The sequence below is a fragment of the Ranitomeya imitator genome, chromosome 2, assembly GCF_032444005.1.
Source record: "Ranitomeya imitator isolate aRanImi1 chromosome 2, aRanImi1.pri, whole genome shotgun sequence".
Lineage (NCBI taxonomy): Eukaryota > Metazoa > Chordata > Amphibia > Anura > Dendrobatidae > Ranitomeya > Ranitomeya imitator.
The window spans coordinates 280,964,316-280,992,270 of NC_091283.1; the positions used below are offsets into that span (position 1 = coordinate 280,964,316).

The window sequence follows — 27,955 nt, forward strand, 5'->3', positions numbered from 1 at the left end:
ATCCGTTGAAGCGTTCCAGAGTTATAACCTCATAAAGTGACAGTGGTCAGAATTGCAAAAATTGGCCTGGTCATTAAGTACCAAGTTGGCTCTGTCACTAAGGGGTTAATGAAGCTGCCAGTTGAGGACCTGTGAGGTGTCAATTTCTCAAACTACAGACTCTAATGTACTTGTCTTGTTGCTCAGTTGTGCAGCGGGGCCTTCCACTTCTCTTTCTACTCTTGTTAGAGCCTGTTTGTGCTCTCCTCTGAAGGGAGTAGTACACGCCGTTGTAGGAAATCTTCAGTTTCTTGGCAATTTCTCGCATGGAATAGCCTTTATTTCTAAGAACAAGAAAAGACTATTGAGTTTCACATGAAAGTTCTTTTTTTGTGGCCATTTTGAGAGTTTAATGGAACCAACAAATGTAATACTCCAGATTCTGAACTAGCTCAAAGGAAAGTCAGGTTTATAGGTTCTCTAATCAGCCAAACTGTTTTCAGCTGTGCTAACATACTTGCACAAGTTTTCAAGGGTATTGTAACTATCCATCAGCCTTCTTACACAGTTAGCAAACACAAAATACCATAAGAACACTGGAGTGATGGTTGTTGGAAAAGGGCCTCTATACACCTTTGAAGATATTGCATTACAAACCAGATGTTTCCAGCTAGAATAGTCATTCACCACATTAACAATGTATAGAGTGTATTTCTGATGCATTTAATGTTAGCTTCATTGGAAAAAACTGTGCTTTTCTTTAAAAAAATAAGGACATTTCTAAGTGACCCTAAGCTTTTGAATGGTAGTGCATTATTCAAAAATGTAAGATCCATGGGACGGTAGCCAACCTCCCTGGACGTGGCCGTAGGAGGAAAATTGATGACAAATCAAAGAGACATATAATATGAATGGTAATAAAAGAGCCCCAAAAAACTTCTAAACAGATTAAAGGTGAACTCTAAGATCAAGGAACATCAGTGTCAGATTGCACCATCCATCGTTGTATGAGTCAAAGTAGACTTCATGGTAATGACCATGGAGGACACCATTGTTGAAACAAAATCATAAAAATGTCAGACTGAAATTTGCCAAACTAAATATTGACATACCACAAAGCTTCTGGGAGAATGTCCTATTGACAGATGAGACAAATGGAACTTTTTGGCAAGGCACATCAGCTCTATGTTCACAGATGGAAAAATGAAGCATATCAAGAAAAGAATAAAGTCCTTACTGTGAAACATGGAGGAGGCTCTGTTATGTTCTCGGGCTGCTTTGCTCCATCAGGTACAGGATGTCTAGAATCTGTGCAGGGTACAATGAAATCTCAAGACTATCAAGGGATTCTAGAGAGAAATGTGTTGCCCAGTGCCAAAAAGCTTGGTCACAGTCGCAGGTCATGGTTCTTGCAACAGGATAATGACCCAAAACACACAGCTAAAAACACCCAAGAATGGCTAAGAGGAAAACATTGGACTATTCTGAAGTGGCCTTCAATGAGCCCTGGCCTAAATCCTATTGAGCATCTTTGGAAAGAGCTGAAACATGCCGTCTGGAAAAGGCAACCTTCAAAAACGAGACCACTGGATCAGTTTGCTCTTGAGGAGTGGGCCAAAATACCTGTCGAGAGGTGCAGAAGTCTCATTGACAGTTACAGGAATCGTTTGATTGCAGTGATTGCTAGTGATGAGCAAACGTGCTCGCCACTACTCCGTACTCGCCAGAGTATCACTATGCTCGGTGTACTCGTCGAGCACTGAGTATTTCTGGGGTTATTCGGTGGGAGCTTGGGTCTCTGCCCTGCAATTCTGGCACTCTTTTTAGAGTGCCATTGACAATGCAGGGATTGTCTGCCATGTTCTGTAATTCTGCAGCCATCTTTGTTGTGGTATTACAGTGATTGGCTGGCCGCACAGTGTCATCAGGTCTATAAGAGACGTGGTTCCGCCCTGCTTGCCGCATTCTGCCCCGGACTTAGCTAGTGTAGAGGGAGCTGTAGCTGAGAGAGGGTCAGAATCGTCGTTTTAAAGGGACTCTGTCAACCGGAATTTGGAGGGAACAATTTTCAGTAATAGAGGCGTGGTTTTTGGGTGTTTGATTCACCATTTCCTTGCATGCTGGCTGCAATATTGGATTGACGTTCATACTCTCTCCTCCATAGTACACACCTGCGCAAGGCAAGATTGCATTGTGCAGGCAGGTACTACGGAGGACAGAGAATGAACGTCAATCCAATATTGCAGCCAGCGGGTAAGGAAAGGGTGAATCAAACACCCGAAAACCCCGCCTCTATGGCTGAAAATTGTTCCCTCCAAATTCAGGTGACACAGTCCCTTTAATAGTTAGTGTAGGTCTGCTAGTGTTCAGTCCACAAATCCTGAGAAACCAACAGTCCTTTTTAGGGCTAATTTGGGGGTCCAGAGATTGCAGCGCTAGGTAGGCAGGGGAGTCTATGTGGACATATCCACATCAGTGCAAGGCCTGCAGGCACTGTATGCGAGTGCATAGCTCTCACTGCATACCTCCAAAAGCTCCATTACTGTCTGCTGCTGCTGCTTATTTAATATATACCTAGCTGCAGTTATCTGTGGCAATTTTTGTTTTGTTTTTTTTTTGCATCTTATACCTGCTGCTTTTATTCTAAAGCAATCTATAGCCCCCTTTTTTCTTCATTTACAGTGGGGCAAAAAAGTATTTAGTCAGTCAGCAATAGTGCAAGTTCCACCACTTAAAAAGATGAGAGGCGTCTGTAATTTACATCATAGGTAGACCTCAACTATGGGAGACAAACTGAGAAAAAAAAATCCAGAAAATCACATTGTCTGTTTTTTTATAATTTTTTTTGCATTTTATGGTGGAAAATAAGTATTTGGTCAGAAACAAACAATCAAGATTTCTGGCTCTCACAGACCTGTAACTTCTTCTTTAAGAGTCTCCTCTTTCCTCCACTCATTACCTGTAGTAATGGCACCTGTTTAAACTTGTTATCAGTATAAAAAGACACCTGTGCACACCCTCAAACAGTCTGACTCCAAACTCCACTATGGTGAAGACCAAAGAGCTGTCAAAGGACACCAGAAACAAAATTGTAGCCCTGCACCAGGCTGGGAAGACTGAATCTGCAATAGCCAACCAGCTTGGAGTGAAGAAATCAACAGTGGGAGCAATAATTAGAAAATGGAAGACATACAAGACCACTGATAATCTCCCTTGATCTGGGGCTCCACGCAAAATCCCACCCCGTGGGGTCAGAATGATCACAAGAACGGTGAGCAAAAATCCTAGAACCACGCGGGGGGACCTAGTGAATGAACTGCAGAGAGCTGGGACCAATGTAACAAGGCCTACCATAAGTAACACACTACGCCACCATGGACTCAGATCCTGCAGTGCCAGACGTGTCCCACTGCTTAAGCCAGTACATGTCCGGGCCCGTCTGAAGTTTGCTAGAGAGCATTTGGATGATCCAGAGGAGTTTTGGGAGAATGTCCTATGGTCTGATGAAACCAAACTGGAACTGTTTGGTAGAAACACAACTTGTCGTGTTTGGAGGAAAAAGAATACTGAGTTGCATCCATCAAACACCATACCTACTGTAAAGCATGGTGGTGGAAACATCATGCTTTGGGGCTGTTTCTCTGCAAAGGGGCCAGGACGACTGATCCGGGTACATGAAAGAATGAATGGGGCCATGTATTGTGAGATTTTGAGTGCAAACCTCCTTCCATCAGCAAGGGCATTGAAGATGAAACGTGGCTGGGTCTTTCAACATGACAATGATCCAAAGCACACCGCCAGGGCAACGAAGGAGTGGCTTCGTAAGAAGCATTTCAAGGTCCTGGAGTGGCCTAGCCAGTCTCCAGATCTCAACCCTATATAAAACCTTTGGAGGGAGTTGAAAGTCCGTGTTGCCAAGCGAAAAGCCAAAAATATCACTGCTCTAGAGGAGATCTGCATGGAGGAATGGGCCAACATACCAACAACAGTGTGTGGCAACCTTGTGAAGACTTACAGAAAATGTTTGACCTCTGTCATTGCCAACAAAGGATATATTACAAAGTATTGAGATGAAATTTTGTTTCTGACCAAATACTTATTTTCCACCATAATATGCAAATAAAATGTTAAAAAAACAGACAATGTGATTTTCTGGATTTTTTTTTCTCAGTTTGTCTCCCATAGTTGAGGTCTACCTATGATGTAAATTACAGACGCCTCTCATCTTTTTAAGTGGTGGAACTTGCACTATTGCTGACTGACTAAATACTTTTTTGCCCCACTGTATTTGCTTGGGCACGCTGCAGACTACAGCCAGGTCATTGTAATAGAAGAGCTTGCAAAGAATAAGAATTTTAAAAAAAAATGTCCCAGGCATCAGATGTGACTGCGCCAAAAAAGCTTTTTTTTTCTGTACTATCTAATATTTTGTAGTGTCTTACAATGTTTTTGGACAACATTTTCCTGCCCAAAAATCTGTAGCTGGCCTAAAAATATTTAGCTACAGTTCTTCGATTTGTCACTGTGAGTTGTACGCCACACGCATCGCATATCATTGTGCAAAATATCTTTCAATTTTAGCACTCTTTCTTTTGTGTGTCATAGCCAACTTGTTGAAACAATTTTGTTGTGCCCCAAAAAATCAAGGCCACATTTAGATCAGTCTGTTATCTCAGACTGACGGCTGGTGTATCTGTGGTGGAAAAATCTTTTCTTCGCGGGCATAAGTTGCATAGTTCTGTCTGCTAGCCTTGTTCTGCTCATTTTTTATTTTTTTTCAAAAATTGACAAAATAAAATTATACAGTCTTATTTCAGGCTGAGGCCTGGTGTATCTGTCGTGGAAAAATCTTTACTTCGCAGGCATACGTTGCATAGTTCTATCTGCTAGCCTCGTTCTACAAATTTTTTATTGTTTTCAAAAATTACCAACAAACATAAAAAAAATGTATACAGTCTGTAATCTTAGGTTGAGGCCTGAGATCTGTGGTGGAAAAATCTTTTCTACGCAGGCATACGTTGCATAGTTCTGTCTGCTAGCATTGTTCTACTCATTTTTTTATTTTTTTCAAAATTTCACAAAAAAAACAAAAAACAAACTTATACAGTCTGTTATCTCAGGCTGAGGCCTGGTGTATCTATGGAGGAAAAATCCTAGCTTCGCAGGCATACGTTGCATAGTTCTGTCTGCTAGCCTTGTTCTACTCTTTTTTTTGTTTTTTCAAAAATTACCAACAAACATAAAAATTTATACAGTCTGTTATCTCAGGCTGAGGCCTGTTGTATCTGTGGTGGAAAAATCTTTGTTTTGCAGGCATACACATCACATATAATGTTTCTCTAAATAAATACATTTGTATTGAGCTTTTGAAATAGTTCAGTAGTCCATTTAAAATGGGCAAGACTAGGGGCAAGGGACGGGGAAGTGGACGTGATGCTGTTGGTGCATGCAGAGGGCGAGGCTGTGGCCAAGCTAAAAGTGGGCCACAACAATACCCACATCTTCTTGCTCAAGCTTCCTGTCCCAGTTTCTAGGGGACTGCCTCACACCACTAGAGCAGTGTGAAACAGTTATTGGTTGGATAGCGGATAATGCTTCCAGTCACTTAGCCAGCACCATCACCAACATGTCTTCCACACTGTCAAGTCTGAGTAGCCGTGCGTGTGGACCGTATATTCCTCACCCTGATCCTCCTTCCCACCATGTCGAGTGTCCTGAGACAACTGATCCCATACTTGGACACTCTGAAGAGCTGTTCTGTTTTCCCTTTAAAGATTCCAGACTCTCGGCCGATCAACTTTAAGTAGGGCCAGATGAGATCACATGTGGCGATGCCCAAAGCTTTGAACAGCCACGATCACATGAAGGCGATGGTGGGAAAGTGTCATAAGAGATAGACGATGATGAGACATAATTGCCAGAAAGTCAGGAGGAGGAGCAGGGTGCAGATGTGGAAGACGAGGTAGTGGATGACATAGTGACTGACCCAACCTGGCAGGAGGACATGCAGAGCGAGGACAGCAGCACACATGGGGAAGGAGGCATATCACCCCAACAGCCAGGAAGAAGCAGTGTGGTGGCACAGACAGAAGGCGTGCATCTGTTCCCTGTAACACCAACATGAGGGATGTTGCCATTTCAACTGTTAGATCTTCTCAAGTCTGGTTATTTTTTAAAGACTCTGCCGATAACCCCAAACAGGCCATTTGCAGCACCTGCCATACCTGCATCAGCAGGTGTAGCAAAACTACCAGCTTGACCACCACCAGCATGATCAGGCACATGGCAGCAAAGCACCCGACTGTGGGCCACACCCAGGCTCCAGGAACACTGTCTGCATGTGACACCAATGATTCTTCCACTGTTTTGCATAGAAGCCAATCCCCAGTCCACTGTGCATGTGAAGATGCCTCTGGCATTGCACCTGTTGTTGCTCACAGTCAAGCAGCACCATCATCAAGCCAGTCCACGTCCTTGTTCCAGCACATCCTTCAGTTGTGTATACCCCAGTCATTGGAGCTCAAGCAGAAATACCCAGCCAATGCCCCACAGGCCACTGTACTAAATTCTAACATTTCTCTTCTGCTTGCGCTTGAAATGTTTCCTTTTAGGCTCATTGAGACAGAAGCTTTCCGCAACCTGATGGCGAAGCCGTCCCACGGTCCTCGGTCCCCAGTCGCCACAATTTCACCCGGTGTTCCGTACCGGCATTACACCAGCATGTGTCCCACAACATTACCCGTGCCCTCAACAATGGTGTTACTGGGAAAGTCCACCTAACCACAGACACGTGGACAAGTGCTTGTAGGCAGGGATGGTACATCTCACTGATGTCACACTGGGTTAACATACTGGAAGCCGAGACCCAGTTGGACCTTGGGATGGAACACATCCTCCCCCCACCAAGGATTGCAGGCCCTACGTCAATCAGGGTTGCCCCCACAGTCTACAGCTCCTGCACCTCCTCCTCTTCCTCCTCCTCCCCTTCAGCCTCTGTCTGTGAAATGAACACATCAGTCAGGAGCTGGAAGCACTGCAGCACTGCGTCAGCCAAGCAGCAACAGTCTGTGCTGAAGCTAATCTGATTAGGTAACAAATCGCACAGTTCTGAAGAGTTGTGGACAGTGCTGAAAGATCAGTCAGATATTTGGATGACACTGCTGAACCTACAGCCAGGCATGGTCGTGTGTGACATACTGTAACCTGGTGGCGGCTCTGAGGCAAGGTTGACCTCGCACACGAACCTTGCCTGGCCCATGTGCTTAATCTCGTGGGGCAACGTTTTCTGAAAAGCTACCCGGAGCTACCGGATCTGTTAGTTAAAGTACGCCGTCTGTCTGTCCATTTTAGAAAGTCAGCTACGTTTTCAGCCGCCCTTGCCGTGCTTCAGCAGCATTCGCAGCTTACTGCTCACCGACTGTATGTGATGTCCCCACGCGCTGAAACTCTACACTGCATATGTTGGAAAGGATTTGTGAGCAGAAGAGGACAGTTGTTGACTACCAGCATCAACAAGGCCATCGATACGATATTCAGTCCAGACTCCACACATAAGACATCAGGAGTGGACTTGGATGTCAGACATATGTACAGTCATGGCCAAAAGTATTGACACCCCTGCAATTCTGTCAGATAATACTCATTTTCTTCCTGAAAATGATTGCAAACAGTGTTTGGTATTATCTTCATTTAATTTGTCTTAAATGAAAAAACACAAAAAGAATTGTCCTAAAGCCAAATTGGATATAATTCCACACCAAACATAAAAAAGGGGGTGGACAAAAGTATTGGGACTGTTCAAAAAATCATGTGATGCTTCTCTAATTTGTGTAACTGACAGCACCTGCAACTTACCTGTGGCACCTAACAGGTGTTGGCAATAACTAAATCACACTTGCAGCCAGTTGACATGGATTAAAGTTGACTCAACCTCTGTCCTGTGTCCTTGTGTGTACCACATTGTGCATGGAGAAAAGAAAGAAGACCAAAGAACTGTCTAAGGACTTGAGAAACCAAATTGTGAGGAAGCATGAGCAATCTCAAGGCTACAAGTCCATCTCCAAAGACCTGAATGTTCCTGTGTCTACTGTGCGCAGTGTCATCAAGAAGTTTAAAGAACATGGCACTGTGGCTAACCTCCCTAGATGTGGACGGAAAAGAAAAATTGACAAGAGATTTCAACGCAAGATTGTGCGGATGTTGGGTAAAGAACCTCGACTAACATCCAAACAAGTTCAAGCTGCCCTGCAGTCTGAGGGTACAACATTGTCAACCTGTACCATCCGTCGGCGTCTGAATGAAAAGGGACTGTATGGTAGGAGACCCAGGAAGACCCCACTTCTTACCCTGAGATATAAAAAAGCCAGGCTGGAGTTTGCCAAAACTTACCTGAAAAAGCCTAAAACGTTTTGGAAGAATGTTCTCTGGTCAGATGAGACAAAAGTAGAGCTTTTTGGGCAAAGGCATCAACATAGAGTTTACAGGAGAAAAAAAGAGGCATTCAAAGAAAACACGGTCCCTACAGTCAAACATGGCGGATGTTCCCTGATGTTTTGGGGTTGCTTTGCTGCCTCTGGCACTGGACTGCTTGACCGTGTGCATGGCATTATGAAGTCTAAAGACTACCAACAACTTTTGCAGCATAATGTAGGGCCCAGTGTGAGAAAGCTGGGTCTCCCTCAGAGGTCATGGGTCTTCCAGCAAAACGCCCTTCAAAAAGCACTAGAAAATGGTTTGCGAGAAAGCACTGGAGACTTCTCAGTTGGCCAGCAGTGAGTCCAGACCTGAATCCCATAAAACACCTGTGGAAAGATCTAAAAATGGCAGTTTGGAGAAAGCACCCTTCAAATATCAGGGACCTGGAGCAGTTTGCCAAAGACGAATGGTCTAAAATTCCAGCAGAGCATTGTAAGAAACTCATTGATGGTTACCGGAAGCGGTTGGTCGCAGTTATTTTGGCTAAAGGTTGTGCAACCAAGTATTAGGCTGAGGGTGCCAATACTTTTGTCTGGCCCATTTTTGGAGTTTTGTGTGAAATGATCAATGTTTTGCTTTTTGCTTCATTCTCTTTTGTGCTTTTTCATTTAAGACAAATTAAATGAAGATAATAATACCAAAGAATTTGTGTTTGCAATCATTTTCAGGAAGAAACTGAGTATTATCTGACAGAATTGCAGGGGTGTCAATACTTTTGGCCATGGCTGTACCATCATCCAAAACTTTGAGAACTGCACCAAGATGGTGAGCGGCAATGACGCCATAATTAGCATTGCCATTCCGCTTTTCTGCATTCTGAAAACCTCTCTGCTCACAATTAAAGAGGATGCATTGCAGGCAGAGCACGAAGACATGGAGTAAGGAACCATACAAGGTGATTACCCTCAGCCCAGCCTCATATCTTCCCAATGTAGATTGGTAGACAGTGAGGAGGAGGAGGAGGAAATGCAGGAGCTACTTTCATGCGCTATAGCAGGGGTGTCAAACTGCATTCCTCGAGGGCTGCAGACAGGTCATGTTTTCAGGATTTCCTTGCATTGCACAGGTGATAATTTAATCACCTGCAGAGAATGATTCCAGCACCTTGTGCAATACTAAGGAAATCTTGAAAACACTCATAGTTTGACACCCCTGCGCTATAGTACTACAAGCACAGCTCTCACACTGTCTGTTCAGCAGATATGGCCTAAGGACAGGGAGAAGGAGGATGAGGAGGAGGACCGCATGGTCAGTCATCCTGTTGGTGAGGACACGGAAGTCTTGCCTGTTAGCAGTCTGGCACGCATGGCTGACTTTATGACCCTCGCATTATTAAAATTTTTGGTGAAACTCGTTACTGGTTGGTGACACTTGTAGACCCATGCTACAAGGAGAACTTTCAATCTCTTCTTGCAGAGGCAGACAGGTGTTCTAAAATTTTGCAGTACCAGAGGACCCTTGTAGCGGAATTATTTAAAAAATTCCCATATGAGAACGCTGGCAGCAGATGTCAGAGTTTGTTGTACAACCAAGGAGTCCAAGCGAGAGAGACAAAAGTACAATCCAGCTCAGGAAGGGAAACAATGGTAAAGTTCTGGGACAGTTTTCTCAGACCCACCCATCGTGCCGGCACAGAGGAAAGGGGTGCTGTCACAAGAAGTGAAATGTTTGGGAAGATGCTGAGGGAGTACCTTGCAGATCGTACAAACGTCCCCCGGGATTCCTCTGTGCCTTTTTAATTATTGGGTATCCAAGCCGGACACGTGGCATGAACTGGCTCTCTACGCTTTGGAAATCCTGGCCTGCCCTGCTGCTAGCGTTCTGTCAGAGCGAGTTGTTAGTGCCGCTGGTGGAATTATAACAGATAAGCGCATCCACCTGTCAACTGAAAATGCTGACAGGCTGACTCTTATAAAAATGAACAAAGGCTGGATTGGGCAAGACTTCTGTACAACACCAAGGAAAACAGCGAAACATAACCTCTAATACATTGTCTTTTTTGTGGAGGTGTATTCTCATGCACCTCTTCACAACCACACATGGGTGTACGCTTCCAGATTTGGTCTGTTTGGTGTTATCCTCTTCCTTATCCTCATCCTCATCATCCACAACCACTAGGGTGAACGGATTTCGTGATGCAAAAGTCACCAATTTTTTTCTGCAATGGTGTTTTTTATGATGCCCGTTACTAATTGGAAATCAAAACAAATGTTACTCCCCCAGGGGGAAATGTCATAAAAATGAGATGTACGTCTATTGTTCCCATTTATTGTTATATTTTCCAGTTTTCCTATTTCTGGACAGTTCTCTAATGAGGTAGTGTATACCTCTACAATAGAAAATTATTCAAATACTTTTATATTATATTTATATCCCTGTCTCTGAGCTGTTGCTAGGGACAAACATATCTCGTTGGACACATTCTGGTTTCATATTTATGAACCTGTGTTCATCCCTCCCTTTTGTTATTTTCTTTCATAGGTGGATTCACAATTTTTATTTCTTTGATTTCAGTATGATTTATCTTATGTCTCCTCATTCTCCAACACTAGATCACCAGGGTTAACGAGTTCTGTGCTGCTACAGCCAGTGCAGTTTTTGGCAAGGGTGTCTATGATGCCCATAAAATATTTTTTTTAAAATTAAACCCCAATGGGGAAATGTTTTGCAGCCCATGCACTTCGTGTATGGGCATTAAAAGTCTTGGGAGACCGGCTCCTTAACATTGGGCCTAGTTTTTAATAATGCCTTCCTCCACATATCATCATTGTCCGCCACTAGAAATCCATGGTGAGCGTATTGTATGCTGCTATAACCATTCAATTTTTATGCAAGAGTGTTTTTAAGATGCCCGTTAATAATTTGAAACCCAAAAATATGTTACTCTCCCAGTGGGAAATGTCATAAAAATGAGATATAAGTCTATTCTTCCCATTTATTCTTATATTTAAAATTTTTCCTATCTCTGAACCATCCTCTTATGACATAGTGTATACCTCTCCAATATATATTTTTTTTAAATACTATTCTATTATATTTTTATTTATATACCTGTCTCTGAGCTGTTGCTAGGGACCAACATATCTCGTTGGACACATTATGGCTTCATATCTATGAACCTGTGTTCGCCCCTCCCTTTTTGTTTTTTTCTTTCATAGGCCTGCGTCACACACAAAGTATAAAAAATCGGTCTGTTTTTTACGGCCGACATACGCAGACATATTCATGAACAGTGATCCGTAGGCCATCCGTATGCAATGCGAGGACATATAATGGATTCATGGGCTGAAATATTCGTGGAAACATATATACAGTCTATATGTCAGTGAGATATATATATATATATATATATATATATATATATATATATATATATATATATTATACAGAGCTAGGTAGCCGAATAGCCGGTAATTCAATTGTCGTTTTTTGTTAAATCATTACCGAACCCGACAGGATATGAGACATGGTTTACATACAATAAACCATTGCATGTCCGTTCGATTTTTATATGTCCCTCACTAATAATGTTAGTAGTGTATGTGTAAAATTTTGGAGCTGTAGGTGTTAAATTAAAGGGTTAATTCATGGAAAAAATGGTGTGGGCTCCCGCGCAATTTTCTCCGCCAGAGAGGGAAAGCCAGTGACTGAGCGTAGATATTAATAGCCTAGAGAGGGACCATGGTTATTGGCCCCCTCCCTGGCTAAAAACATCTGCCCCCAGCCACCCCAGAAAAGGCACATCTGTAACAACTGGGAAATTAATGAAATGCAGGAAGTGGAGCTTCGGTGACTAGCAGAGCTTCGGTGACTAGCAGTGCCGTCACCGACGCTGCGCCCCCTGGCGGCATGAACTCGTATGAACTCTGCAGCGTAGGAAAATATTCAGAAAGCCTACTTATGGACACAATTTTGGTGGGCCAAAAAAATCAAGAACACATTTTGATCACTCTGTTATCTATCAGACGTAATGTGTATCTGTCGTGTCCAAATCCTTGCTTTGCAGGCATGCATTGCATTTTTTGGTATTCTAGACTGCTACCCTTGGTGTATGCAGTATTTTGTGGTTTTTAAAATGTTAAAAAATATATCCCACATATTGAAACAGTCTGTTATCTCAGTCACACGTCTGATCTATCTGTGGTCTTCAAATCTTGGCTTTTCAGCCATACATTCCAGTTTTTGGTCTGATACCCTTGGTGTATACAGTATTTTGTGGTTAGAAATTTTTAAAAAATACAGGCCACATATTCAAACAGTCTGTTATCTCTGTCCAACGGTCGTTTAATGTGTGGTCTAAAAATAGTTTTCTTTTTTCATGCATACATTCCAATTTTTGGTCTGTAATACCCTAGGTTTATACACTATCTTGGTTTAAACAAAAAAAAAACTTTACAGTGTGGTAGTTCCGTGACACGCCTCATCTATCTGTGGGCTACAAAGTGTGCTTTTGAGGCATCCATTCTCCTTTTTTTTTTGTTACCCTAGCTCTAAACAGTAAACACTATTTTGTGATGAATTAAAAAAAAAAAAATTATTTACCCCCCACGGGGAAATGATGGTCAGCCCATACACTTTGTGTATGTGCATTTCAAGTCTAGGAGACCTGCTCCTTTAAAATGGGCCTACTTTTTAATATGGCCTTCATCCACAGTTCATCATCCACTGACACTAGATCACCAGGGATAACGTGTTCCGTGCTGCTACAGCCAGTCAATTTTTTTGGCAAGGGTGTCTATGATCCCAATAAATGTTTAAAACATGTACCCCCCCCCCATGGGGAAATGTTTGTCAGCCCATAAACTTAGTGTATGGCCATTACGAGTCTAGGAGACCCCCTCCTTGGTAATGGGAGAGGTTTTTTTAGGAGGCCCTCCTCTTATGTTTCTTCCAAGGGGGGATTGGGGTGCGTGCATATTTGGGTCAAGGCAGCCCTTGCATTCAATGCATAAGGAAACTGTATGGCTGGACCAAATGAATGATGTGAACTGGGTTTTCCTGTGGCCTTCCAGTATCTGGGTTCAAAGGCTTATTGGGGTGCATATGTCTTGATTGCAGGGCAGGCCTTGCATTCAATGCAACATTTTTTCAGGAGGCCCTCCTGTGCCTGTCGTGAAAGGGGTATTGGGGTGTGTTGTAATTCTTGGCAGCCCAACCACTCACTGCATAGGCAATAACAGCGTAGGAGACCCACTGTTTAATAATGGCCCTTTAAGAATATTAATGCCCCCTGATGCCCCTCTAAAAATAGGCTTTGTGACTTTGAGTCCCTCCTTCATAAATGAAACAAGATGTGTCACACAACACATGGCCAGCTAGGGTTGTTACATGTTACAATAACATTTCCCAGTGAATGCATTTGTAGTGGTTGAAAGCAATGTTAAAGGGCCACTGTCACCCCCCTGCAGCCGTTATAAACTAAAAGAGCCACCTTGTGCAGCAGTAATGCTGCATTCTAACAAGGTGGCTCTTTTAGTTTTGTGTTCAGGTATTACTAAAATAAAGCGTTTTGAAACTTTGCAAAAATACCTGTCTTTGTCCACAGTAGCGGGTCCTCAGCCCCCAGTTTGAAGGGTATTCTGCCGTCACTCACATCTTCAGGGGCTTTCGGCGCCGCCCCCTGCGTGCTGTTTTCTTTTCAAATCCGGCGCCGCCGCTGTGTAAATGTTTGTGGGGCAGGCGCAGTAAGCTCTGGCGGTCTGACGTCCCAGCCAGGCTTGCAGACTGCGCCTGTGCTGGCAGTGCGGCCACCCACCTCGGTAATCCCTGCCCCGCACTGTGTTATGCATTGTGCACAGTGCGGGGCTAGGATTCCTGGGCATGCGCACTGCGTGTGTCAGACTGTCACCCACGTCCCCCGCCCCCCGCCTTACAGCGTCTTTATGCTGTAATCAGCTGATCGTGCCTCCTCCTTCTCTCACTAGCAGTCGCCGGGAAAGAACCAACATTGGAAACTTACCTGCTAGCTTGTGTGTGTTTTTTCTAGGTGTATTCTTTAGGTGTATGGAATCTGTTACTAAATTGGTGGCGAAATTTACCCAGCGAGAATGAAAGTTATATACTGATGTGGACATAACTTATACCGCACTGTGGATGCATATTGGTTGTTGGGGGGCATTAGACCACACTGCAGCTGAATATACGGAGATATTGGGGAGCATTATGCCGCACATATGCCATATGTTCAGCTGCAGTGTGGTCTAATGCCCAGAACAGAAAGCGATCAAAAAATGTCATGTGCCCGAAAATGGTGCCAATAAAGACATCAAATCGTCTAACAAAAAACAAGCCCTCACATGACTCTATGGGGCAAAATATGTTGGCAGAATGACCAAAAACCAGCAATTCAGGATTTTTTTCTTTTAGGAGGGTTATGCCGTTCCTTGCATAGTAAAATTGATAAGGCAGCGTTATTCATTGAGTCAGTACGTTTACAGCGATACCTCTTTTATATCTTATTTTTATGTTTTGGCGCTTTTACACAACAAAAACCTAATTAATAGAAAAAATAATTATTTTTGCATTGCTTTATTCTGAGAGCTATAACTTTTATATTTTTCTGCTGATGGAGCTGTATGGTGGCTTGTTTTTTGAGAGACAAGATGACGCTTTGAGCGCGGTACCATGATAATTTATATCTGTCTTTTTTTTTCGCGTTTTATTCCATGTTTTGCGGTATGATGATAAAGCATTGTTTTTAGCCTTGTTTTTTTTATTATTTTTATGTTGTTTACTCAAAAGGTTAACTAGTGGGACAGTTTTATAGGTCGGGTCATTGCAGATACGGTGATACCAAATATGTGTACTTTTATTGTTTGCATTTTTTTCCATACAAATTTTTATTTATGGATATAATATCTTTTGTTTTTTTTATTTTTTATTTTTAAAAAAAAATCTTTTTACAATTATTTTAATAAAAGTTTTTTTACTCTTTTTTACTTTGTCCCACTATGGGACTATCATTTTTTTGCAGGTTGATCGCTTCTACAGCATGGGGATGCAGCAGCATTCTCATACTACAGTATGTAAACTGTCAGATCTGCACTGACAGATAAAGTTGCACTTATAATGCACTGCGCATGATCAGCAAATTTCCTATTGCTGGTGACCTGGATATTGTCATCCCAAAATCCAGTCACCATGGCAACGATCGACACTCCGCGTCACGCTGCAGGGTCTCCGATCCAAAGGCAGAGGGGCTGTTAGCCCTCTGCCGGCTCCCGGACTGCTGTAATTGTGTTTGATCGCAGAACTTCAGGGGCTAAAGTGCTGGGAGCAGTGCATGATGGCTCTTGGCAGTTAGTGCCGGATGTCAGCTGTCAGAACCATCGTGCGCGAGGGTGATCCTGCTGACGTTATAATCTGTCCCTGGTCAAATAGGCCTAGGACACATTGATGGATTATTACGTCCGGTGTCAGAAAGGGGTTAAATAAAGCACTCCATTGCCTCTTCCAAATGCCCTAGATCTAAATTTAAGACACCTCAGCTCTACACTATTATAAATAGTTATCTTTGAATGTGCAGCACCCCACCAGGGCTGTGGGGTACTCTGAGCCGGGCCCGCTTCTTCTGTACTCAGTGGGGATGTCACGGTGGCTGACCCGGTCCATGGCCCTATGGAAACGTCTGCTGTGAATTGTGGGGGGGGGATAGGTCTTTAAAGGGATAGTGTTCGTGATGCCACCTGTGGTATTCGGTCAGGGTGACTGACGCTGCTTAAGGGTCCGCTGGGGTGATGTTATGGCAGCTAGATGGTATACCTTCCCACAGGTGAAGTGTATCCCCAGGGCTTCCCAGAGTGTGGATGGTGGATGATGTAAGGTGCGGTGAATAACGAGGACACAAGGTTGCAGTCTCTTTACCTTTACTGAAGGCTTCAGCATCCACAGTCCAGGGTTGGGACCACAGGGTAGGCAGAGTCCGACCGGTCTGAAGGCAAATCCAGAGTCCTCATATCCCGGTGGAATTCAATAGCCTTCCTCTAGTGCCTGGGCGTTGTAGTCCCTCCCTGCTGAGCAACTCGGTAAGGTCCTCACAACTATTGTAGATGTTAAGTCTCTTCTCTCTGTCCCCCTAACGGATAGGACAAACCCGTATGACTGGTGGTCTGAGGCTTTTTTATAGGGTCCCTAGAGATGCCCCTGCCCCCCCAAGTTGCCACCCTGCCTCCTGGGTAAATGGTCGGGCAGTCAACGTGGAATCAACTGTCCTGCCAGTCTCTGAAGTAATGGCATAGAGATCCTTACTCCCTCGGTGTTCTGGCTACCGGTAGTGCGCTTCAGAAGGAGGCAGCCTGCTTCTAGCTGGTCTCCCTCTGATGTTCCTCTCCTTTTGCTATGACTTTGATGCTCACTCACTGCAACACAATTCCTTTCAAAGTCTCTTTCTTGGGATGCTGCCGCATGGGATGCAGGCGCAGCTCCGTGTACCCTCGCCTTCCACAGTCTGGAGCTGGCTGGAACCCACTCCAACCAGCCTCTGCCAAACTCGGTTGGGACTCACTGACTATCCCCCTCTCCCTCCAGTCAGCTTCTGTCTGACTTCCTAACCAACCCACCAGTTTCCAGTTGTACCTAAGTGTGAGGAGTGCCCTAATAGAAGCATGGCTCCCCCTGGCGGACTGGAGTGTGAAGTGTGTTTTGTGGTTGTGATACCTGGACAGAAGATCTCCTTCATTGCCTTCAGACGTAAAGTCACTCCCCCTGGTGGAAGAATAACATTACTGCAACGACCAGGACTCTGGGGGAACCCCCCCACCCCCACCCCCACATCCCCCCCTCCCCATTAAATCCAGTACTCCCGGACTGGGAAAAAGAAAACAACAATACATCAGCAAAAAACATGCAACATTTTTGAAATGCTTATAAACAAGTTAATATATACCGTAATAAGCTTCCCTTTATGGGAGGTGAGAACACTTGAACGTTGCAAACAATAACATTTTTACATTGTGCGCACAATTTTCAAAGGCAAATAGAAAACAATTTCTATCTAACTATGGAACATAATTACCCGTACAGGTATTCTATCTACTAAGTGCTAGTACCCACTAAGGGTATACTATCATTAACCCTTAAAGTGCTAATCAATATTTTCCTTATCTCTCTTCTATAATGCAGGACTGTCTACCCCCACGGGCCTACTGCATTTCCTTCCTAAAACCTATCATTTTATTTAAAGTACATCAGTTTAACATTTTATTCTCAACATTATCAAACATTCTATCACTATTTAACTTCCTAGCTACATACTATCTGCTTATGTAAACATTATTACTATCTGACTTAAATTTCTAACTTCATTGCATTAACTTACGATCTATCATATTAACTCTAGTACAGTGCAATACTTCAACATTCCCTTTAAGAGGAAACTCAAGTCTTTCTCTGAGGTAGTGCAAAGTATCAACGCATAAGTCACTTATTAACTTTAAAACAATAGAAACTTTCACGATGTCATCAGGAACAGTCTCTTCGCAAAAGCTTCTTCTTGTAAAACCAGTAGAGAGCACCCTTAAGAAGGTGCAAACTATATACAGGGGACAGTTTGTGATCATGCACAGTTCATGATTCCGCAGTTCTTTTTAAAACAGTGATAAAAGTAGAAACTTGTGCAAAAACAGGTTGCATCCGAAACATAGGATCACTTTAAACAGGGGACACCTTTAAGGAATAACCCTAGACGGGTTTTAAAGCAGCAAAGACAGCAAATGTTTTTAGAAACTATATACAATTTTCAGGGCTTCGAGGTTTACTGTAGTAGCTGCATCCAGGGCCCGGTACGGTATCTGGTAACCTTTGGCCTCAGACAATCCGTGTATATGTCCTCGTCTATGTCGACCCAATGGGTCAGTTGCTCAGGCACAGTCAGGTCAGGGGCTGCAATTGCGGTCTGAGTGCGCCGAGTAGTCACCGCATCAGCTTGTGCTGCCACGTCCTGCTTGGCTGCGGGGGTGGTCAGATCAGCCTGCCAGGCACTGGGTGACAACATTAAGGGGGCACTTTTCCTTACATCCCGTGCACGCCAACCGTCATCTGTCCAATAGCGGGTGTACATGACTATGTCCCCCTTTTGCGCCTCATAGTCAGTACAGTCTGTCTCTACGGAAGATGGTCTTTCTTGGTCGGTGGCGGAGGCCCCGACTGGTGGCTCGTTCTCCTGTATATAGCCCTTTCCAGTCGGGTGGGGAGAGACTACCACCACCCCCCATCGCACCGGAAGCGCAGGGGTCAGATGAGATGCGGGGCGACGAGCGACCGCTGGAGTCAGCCTGGTCTCTGGGGTGCCGGCGTTCTTCATACCTGCACTGGATATGGTCCCCTCGGCGCCGATCCGCTCCGCTGTCCGGGATGTTGGAATCGATGACGGCCCGGACGACTGCTCCGCCGGGGTGTTCTCCCAGTATAGGGTAGGTCTCACCACCTTCGGTGCCGTAAAGCCGCTGTGCCACGACAGTCGACGCAGCTGTTCTGCCCATAGCTACACGAAGTCGATCTCCTCTAGCGACAATGGCGGCGATTTTGGCAGGAATTTTGGCGGTAAATAGCAATACACAGTCTTTGCAATAAATCACAATTCCAGTAAAGTTCTGGCACAGTTCTTAGGCGCACATGACCCGATTTTCAGGCTTAAGTAGATCCTGTTCGTGACGCCAGAAAGTTGCAGCGCCCCACCAGGGCTGTGGGGTACTCGGAGCCGGGCCCGCTTCTTCTGTACTCAGTGGGGATGTCACGGTGGCTGACCCGGTCCGTGGCCCTAGGGGAACGTCTGCTGTGAATTGTGGAGGGGGATAGGTCTTTAAAGGGATAGTGTTTGTGACGCAACCTGTGGTAATCGGTCAGGGTGACCGACGCTGCTTAGGGGTCCGCTGGGGTGATGTTATGGCAGCTAGATGGTATACCTTCCCACAGGTTAAGTGTATCCCCAGGGCTTCCCAGAGTGTAGATGGTGGATGATGTCCCTCCCTGCTGAGCAACTTGATAAGGTCCTCACAACTATTGTAGATGTTAAGTCTCTTCTCTCTGTCCCCCTGACAGATAGGACAAACCCGTATGACTGGTGGTCTGAGGCTTTTTATAGGGTCCCTAGAGATGCCCCGGCCCCCCCAAGTTGCCACCCTGCCTCCTGGGTAAATGGTCGGGCAGTCAACGTGGAATCAACTGTCCTGCCAGTCTCTGAAGTAATGGCATAGAGATCCTTACTCACTCGGTGTTCTGGCTACCGATAGTGCGCTTCCGAAGGAGGCAGCCTGCTTCTAGCTGGTCTCCCTCTGATGTTCCTCTCCTTTTGCTATGACTTTGTTGCTCACTCACTGCAACACAATTCCTTTCAAAGTCTCTTTCTTGGGATGCTGCCGCATGGGATGCAGGCGCAGCTCCGTGTACCCTCGCCTTCCGCAGGCCACAGTCTGGAGCTGGCTGGAACCCACTCCAACCAGCTTCTGCCAAACTCGGTCGGGACTCACTGACTATCTCCTTCTCCCTCCAGTCACCTTCTGTCTAACTTCCTAACCAACCCACCAGTTTTACCTAAGTGTGAGGAGTGCCCTAATAGAAGCATGGCTCCCCCTGGCGGACTGGAGTGTGAAGTGTGTTTTGTGGTTGTGATACCTGGACAGAAGATCTCCTTCATTGCCTTCAGATGTAACATCACTCCCCCTGGTGGAAGAATAACATTACTGCAACGACCAGGACTCTGGGGCACTGCAAATGTATAATATTTCATCTTGAAACTCATCTGACAGAAAATATTGGCCATTACAATAGTTCAGATTGCCATGAGCCACCGAGCCACATACTCTAATTACCCCAGAATAGTTTCACCACTTGTTAATCATTCTTTGATGAAGACTGTTGAGCTTGATCATTTCAGTAGTTGTGTTGTCTATAATCGCAGTTTTTCACTACAGTAAATAGTGTCCAAAATAGAGATTGTCTTGCTAATCGCCCTTTAACCTTTCTACGTATATCTGGACTTACACAGAGACCCCTATTCTTGGGCCATGGTGTTACCTGCTGTTCTGTGGTGTAAGATGGCAAGAGGAATAATCCAGTAGTTGGGTCAGAACCAGGAGGGCAGAGGAAATACCAAATCAGAAGACACGAGTAGTCATTAAATGGCCATGGAAACAGGAAAGAAGCAGGGAGCTGAGCACAGAGGACTGAACCAGAGGAGAGCAAGACTGTATCTGGCAGTTTTCGGCAATATGCTTCAAGTTTTTGTAGGGTGTGGTGCTTTCCAGTTGGCTGAAGGAGGGCGCAGAGTACTTCAGCTGGACAGTACACACCCTTAGGCCGGTTTCACACGTCAGTGGCTCCGGTATGTGTGGTGACAGTTTCCTCACGTACCGGAGACACTGACTCATGTAGACACATTAAAATCAATGTGTCTCTGCACATGTCAGCGTGTTTTCGCGGACCGTGTGTCCGTATGCAAAACACGGAGACACGTCAATGTTCGTGGGAGCGCACGGATCACACGGACCCATTAAAGTCAATGGGTCCGTGTAAACACGTACCGCACACGGATGCTGTCCGTGTGCCAACCGGGTACCACACGGACCGTGCAGGAGACAGCGCTAGAGTTAAGCGCTGTCCCCTGCTTTTGGTGCTGAGGCCGGCATTCATTCCTTCTCCCCAGCAGCGTTTGCTGGAGAGAAGGAATGAAAAATCAGGATTTTTTTTTTTGTGTGTGTTTAAAATAAAGTTCCCAGTCAGCTCCCGCCTCACTCCCCCTGTGCGCCCGCCCGCTGGCATTAAAATACTCACCCCGCTCCCGCGATGCTTCCTCTCAGCGTCGCCGCTTGTCCTGTATGAGTGGTCACGTGGTGCTGCTCATTACAGTGATGAATATGCGGCTCCACCCCTATGAGAGGTGGAGCCGCATATCGATCACTGTAATGAGTGGAACCACGTGACCACTCACACAGGACAAGCTGCGACGCTGAGAGGAAGCATGGAGGGAGCTAGGTGAGTATTTTATTTCCAGCGGGCGGGCGCACAGGGGGTGGGAGGGGGGAGATTACCGGGAACTTTATTTTAACAACAAAAAATATATAAAAACAATGATTTTTCATTCCTTCTCTCCAGCGAACGCTGCTGGGAAGAAGGAATGAATTCTGGATTCAGCACCCAAACTAGGGGACAGCGCTTACTGTAGCGCTGTTACTTGCACGGTCCGTGTGGTTCTCAGTCGGCACACGGCTGCCACACTGATGTGCTACGTGAGCACACGGACATGGATAACTCCGGTACCGGAATTATTTGGACGTGTGAGACAGGCCTTACTGCCAGACTGGATGGAACTACTGGTCCCAGTAAACTAATCTTATTGGCTGGACAGAGCCTGCGCCACCCAAAGCTTCTGTTTCTGATGTCTTCTCAATCATCAGTGCTGCCTGCAGAATGAATAACGCGATATTTGGTGACAGAAGCAGACGTCGCAGCAGCAAATCCCAGATGAGATAGGACATTCCATTTGCAAAAGCCCTAATATGATAAAAAATAAAAAAAAGTCCAGTAGAAATCCCCATAAAGTGACTCGATTTTGGAAATTATAACCCTCGGTGAATTAATCTATAGACGTATAGACTATCTTGACTCCACAGGCACTTTCCGGAAATTAGCACTTAGGGGATGTTGGAGAGAATTACACATTTGCCATTTTATTCCCAAACACATAGTGCCCAGATTGTGCTCCAGGAGACACACACATCATAAATTAACCCCTTCATGACCCTGGGTATTTTCGTTTTCGTTTTTCGCTTCCCTCCTTCCCAGAGCCATAACTTTTATTTTTTTCCGTCAATATGGCCATGTGAGGGCTTATTTTTTGCGGGATGAGTTGTACTTTTGAACGACATCATTGGTTTTACCATGTCGTGTACTAGAAAACCGGGGGAAAATTCCAAGTGCAGTGAAATTGCAAAAAAAAGTGCAATCCCACTTGTTTTTTGTTTGGCTTTTTTGATAGGTTCAATAAATGCTAAAACTGACCTGCCATTTTGATTCTCCAGATCATTACGAATTTATGGACACCAAACATGTCTAGATTATTTTTTTTATCTAAGTGGTGATAAAAAATTCCAAACTTTGCTAAAAAAAAAAAAAATTGCGCCATTTTTCGGTACCTGTAGTGTCTCCATTTTTTGTGATCTGGGTTCAGGCGAGGGCTTATTTTTTGTGTGCCGAGCTGACATTTTTATTGATACCATTTTGGTGCAGATAAGTTCTTTTAGTCGCCCATTATTGCATTTTAATGCAATGTTGCGGCGAACAAAAAAAAGTAATTCTGGCTTGTCAAATTATTTTTTTTTTATTGATAGATTCTGAGCGCGGTGATACCAAATATGCGTAGGTTTGATTTTTTTTTTTTTATTGTTTCATTTTAAATGGGGCGAAAGGGGGGTGATTTATCTTTTATAATTTTTTTTTTTTTTTCCATATTTTCTTAAACATTTTTTTTACTTTTACCATGCTTCAATAGCCTTCATTGGAGGCTAGAAGCTTACACAACTCGATCACCTCTGCTGCATAGAGGTGATGCGCAGATCACCGCTATGCAGCAGAATTACAGGATTGCTATGAGCGCCGATCACAGGGTGGTGCTCATAGCAATCCGGCATCAACAACCATAGAGGTCTCAAGGAGACCTATGGTTGTCAGGCCGACGCATCGCTGACCCTCGATCACGTGACGGGGGCAGCGATTAGCGCATTTCCGGAAGGTTAGCCGGAAGCGGTAGTTACAGCAGCATTTAACTAGTTAATACCGGCGGGTGTGTCGCGATTCTACCCGTCGCTATTGCAGGCACATGTCAGCTGTACAAAACATCTGACATGTCCCGGCTTTGATGCGAGCTCACCGCCGGAGGCCGCATCAAAGCAAAGGATCTGACCTCGGACGTACTATCCCGTCTGAGGTCAGAAAGGGGTTAAGTGGGTTCCCACTATAATAATGTCAAATACATGGATGCTAAATGTAGTTTGGGTACACTGCAAGACTCAGAAGTGAGAGGGAGATTTGACTTTGGGAGAGCGGATATTGCTGCATTGGTCTATGGAATCCATCTTCCTTTTCAAGAGCCTTTGAGCCAATAATAATGTGGAAACCTCTGTTTCTCCACTGACAAATGATGGTCTTGAATGGAGACTTGTTTTCTGTAAGATGAGTAGACATTTTATCCGTATTATTTTCGCCTACATAAAATTGGTGTTTTTTTATTGCATATTTGGGAGGCAGAATGAACAAACAGTTGAACACCATGCTCTACTAGTTCATGCTATGAGTGTCATGGTTTGTCTGGTTCGGTTCTTTTAGGGTTAACTCCTGTAGCCTCACACTAGTCCTGGGTGGACTTTTTATAGCCTCCTTCTGGGAGGTTCCTTTGTCAGTGATACTTCCGCCCTTGGCTAAGTGTATTGACCCCTGAGTGTGTTCTGTGCTGGTTTGCTTGATCTCTTGGCTTTTTGTCTCGGTCTGCTCTCTGGATATTGTTTATTGGATTCCCTATTTGTACCTTCTCTGTCCGTTCGGTATTGACCTCTGCTTGGCCCCTACTATCCTTTCTGTCTAGTCCCTTGGTACTGTAACGCTATCCTGTGCTCTGACCCCAGCCTGATCTGTTTGTCTCTGTCTGTGCCCCTTGGTAGCTTTGTTCGTTAGTTACCTTTCTAGGAGTTTTCCTTCAGTTTCTAGTTCCCTGGAGCTTAGACAACGCCCGCCTGCAGTCAGGTGATTCAGGTCCTGTCAGGCCTGAAGCCAGTCTTGCTTTCTCTGCATTTCTGGGAGTCTGCGGCTCTCTCCGGATCCTGTCTTTCCAGGAATTAGCATCGGTGAGTGTAACTCATATCTCCCTCTCTGACAATGAGGTTTTCTATTACACTGTGAACTGTCATTGTCTTGGTGAATAATTCAATATTTTTAAAAAAAAATTGCAATTTTTACATACATATACTTAAAGAGAACACCTCATATACTAATAAAAGAAAAAAACGGGGGATTTTAAACCTTCATATATACACATGTACCAATAGAGAAACAATTGAAGGAGCGGTTCCCAGTGTAACAATATTTATTAATTATGAAATTATTGCAGTGCAAAATACATAATATACACAAGTAATCAAGAGTACAATTCAGATGGTACAAAATGACCCTATTCAAATAGCATAGAATGCTTCACCAACATAAGCCCAGAACCTAAGCGCCTCGTCACAGCCTGAGAAACTAGCTAATCCTGAAGATAGAAAAATAAGCCTACCTTGCCTCAGAGAAATTCCCCAAAGGAAAAGGCAGCCCCCCACATATAATGACTGTGAGTAAGATGAAAACACAAACATAGAGATGAAACAGATTTAGCAAAGTGAGGCCCAACTAGCTGAACAGAACGAGGATAGGGAAGATAACTTTGCGGTCAGCACAAAAACCTATAAAAAACCACGCAGAGGGGACAAAAAGACCCTCCGCACCGACTAACGGTACGGAGGTGGTCCCTCTGCGTCTCAGAGCTTCCAGCAGGCGAGAAAAACCAATTAAGCAAGCTGGACAGAAAAATAGCAACAAAATAACATAAGCAAAACTTAGCTTTGCAGAGCAGCAGGCCACAGGAATGATCCAGGGAAAAAACAAGTCCCACACTGAAACATTGACAGGAAGCATAGATCAAAGCATCAGGTGGAGTTAAGTAGAGAAGAAGCTAACGAGCTCACCAGATCACCTGAGGGAGGAAACTCAGAAGCTGCAGTACCACTTCCCTCCACAAACGGAAGATCCCAGAGAGAATCAGCCGAAGTACCACTTGTGACCACAGGAGTGAACTCTGCCACAGAATTCACAACATCCACCCCTATGGGAGTGGAGTCCATATTCATTTTTCTAATGAGCGGTCCCACGTGACCGCTGAAGAGGGGAAGAGTTGCAGCACCCGAAGACCGTGGGATGGCAGGGGGAGCGCCAGGATCGCCGGGACTAGGTAAGTATGCCTCAGCGCCCTCTCCCCCTCACCCGCCGACCCTGCCACCCACCGTGACTCGAGTATAAGCCGAGAGGGGCACTTTCAGCCCAACAATTTGGGCTGAAAATCTCGGCTTATACTCGAGTATATACGGTAATAAATATTGTTACACTGGGAACCGCTCCTTCAATTTTTACAGACAGTTAAAGTAAAAATGTTTACAAAAATAAAAATTAAGGATATTTTATTTAAAAATGATTGTTTTTTGTCTTAGCAGATGATTGTACCAGGAGATCAGAGGGACAGCTGACATCTTCAGTTTTTAAATCAGACGAGCTTGAGATCCCACAGGATACAATTGAAGTGAATGCCATTACTCCAGATATACCATCATCCCTTCACAGCAAAGATCTACCATCTGATCCTTTGAAACAGGTCCTGTCTTCTGATTCATTATCGACTACTAAGGAAAATAAAAGTCACACAATAAGCATTAAAAAACTAACCACTCCTAAATCAAAGAAGCCATTTTCACCTTCAGAATATGGAAACCATTTTACCCTCGAAAAGTCTTTTCCTAAGCCTCAAAAAAGTCACACAGCGGAGAACAGATTTTCTTGTTCCAAGTGTGGGAACTGTTTTAACCGGAAATCAGATCTTGATAGTCACAAGAGCAGTCACACAGGGGAGAAGCCATTTTCCTGTTCAGAATGTGGGAAACGTTTTAACCAGAAATCAAGACTTCTTATTCATCAGAGAACCCACATAGGGAAGAAGCCTTTTTCATGTTCAGAATGTGGTAAAAGTTTCAATGGGAAATCACATTTTGTTACGCACCAGAGAACCCACACAGGGGAGAAGCCTTTTTCATGTTCAGAATGTGGGAAAGGTTATAACCAGAAATCAAGACTTCTTATTCATCAGAGAACCCACACAGGAGAGAAGCCTTTTTTATGTTCAGAATGTGGGAAATGTTTTGCGAGTAAATCAACTCTTCTTATTCATCAGAGAACCCACACAGGGGAGAAGCTTTTTTCATGTTCAGAATGTGAGAAAGGTTATAACCGGAAATCAAGACTTCTTATTCATCAGAGAACCCACACAGGAGAGAAGCCTTTTTTATGTTCAGAATGTGGGAAATGTTTTGCGAGTAAATCATCTCTTGTTATTCATCAGAGAAACCACACAGGGGAAAAGCCTTTTTCATGTTCAGAATGTGATAAAAGTTTCAATTGGAAATCAGATTTTGTGATGCATCAGAGAAACCACACTGGGGAGAAGCCTTTTTCATGTTCGGAATGTGGGAAAAGTTATATCCAGAAATCATCTCTTCTTATTCATCAGAGAACCCACATGGGAGAGAAGCCTTTTTCATGTTCAGAATGTGGGAAATGTTTTGCGATTAAATCCACTCTCCTTATTCATCAGAGAATCCACACAGGGGAGAAGCCTTTTTCATGTTCAGAATGTGGGAAAGGTTATAACCAGAAAACATATCTTCTTATTCATCAGAGAAACCACACAGGGGAAAAGCCTTTTTCATGTTCAGAATGTGGGAAATGTTTTGCAGACAAATCAACTCTTGGTAAACATCAGAGAAATCACAAAGAGGAGAAGACTTTTTCCTGTTCAGAATGTGGGAAAGGTTATAACCAGAAATCAGGACTTCTTATTCATCAGAGAACCCACACAGGAGAGAAGCCTTTTTCATGTTCAGAATGTGGGAAATGTTTTGCAGACAAATCAACTCTTGGTAGACATCAGAGAATTAACAAAGAGGAGAAGCCTTTTTCCTGTTCAGAATGTGGGAAATGTTTTAACCAGAAATCAAGACTGCTTATGCATCTGAGAACCCACACAGGGGAGAAGCCTTTTTCATATTCAGAATGTGGGAAAGATTATAATGCGAAATCATCTCTTCTTATTCATCAGAGAACTCATGCAAGGGATAAGCAATTTTCATGTTCAGAATGTTGGAAATGTTTTAACCAGAAATTAACTCTTAATAAACATCAGAGAAGCCACATAGGGGCGAAGCCCTTTTAACTTCAGGGTTGTCCATTACTAGGTAAACCCCTTGTCATTCCTCGTGTTTGGCCTTGCTAAAATAAAAACACTGACACTTACCTTCCACGCCAGGCCGTTCCAGTGGTGTCAACACTCTCGCTACAGGGGCTCATGTGAGGTTGTTACATAACACGAGCACTGCACTCAATCAGCACCACCTTAGTATGTATTTCATATCAACAGGAAGCCAGGTTGGCGGCTGTTATCTGACTTCCTCTTATTGTTCGAATAGTCCAAAGGTGGGGACAGTGACACTATCGCTGATTGGGCACAGAGCTCACATGATGTAACAACCTCACATGAGCCCCGGGACCGCAAGTACTGACACCGCTGGAAGACTCCTGCATGGACGTTTGTGTAAGTGTTTTTATTTTAACAGGACCAAACATGAGGCATTAAAAGGGATTGTCCTAGTAGTGACATTCAAAAATTACTCAGGAGAGAAACTATATATTATTGACAAATTGTACAAAAACATAT

At 44.2% G+C, this 27,955-nt stretch overlaps 1 protein-coding gene across 1 annotated transcript in view; it reads left to right on the plus strand.

The window, feature by feature from the left end:
- LOC138666415 (zinc finger protein 84-like) overlaps positions 1–27,499 on the plus strand; it is a 63,751-nt gene extending 36,252 nt beyond the window's left edge. The window contains exon 5 of the mRNA XM_069754637.1: positions 25,686–27,499. Coding sequence (XP_069610738.1) covers positions 25,686–27,454 — 1,769 coding nt within the window. The 3' untranslated portion in view covers positions 27,455–27,499. The remainder of the gene's footprint in view (positions 1–25,685) is intronic.
- The last annotated feature ends 456 nt before the right edge of the window (positions 27,500–27,955 follow it).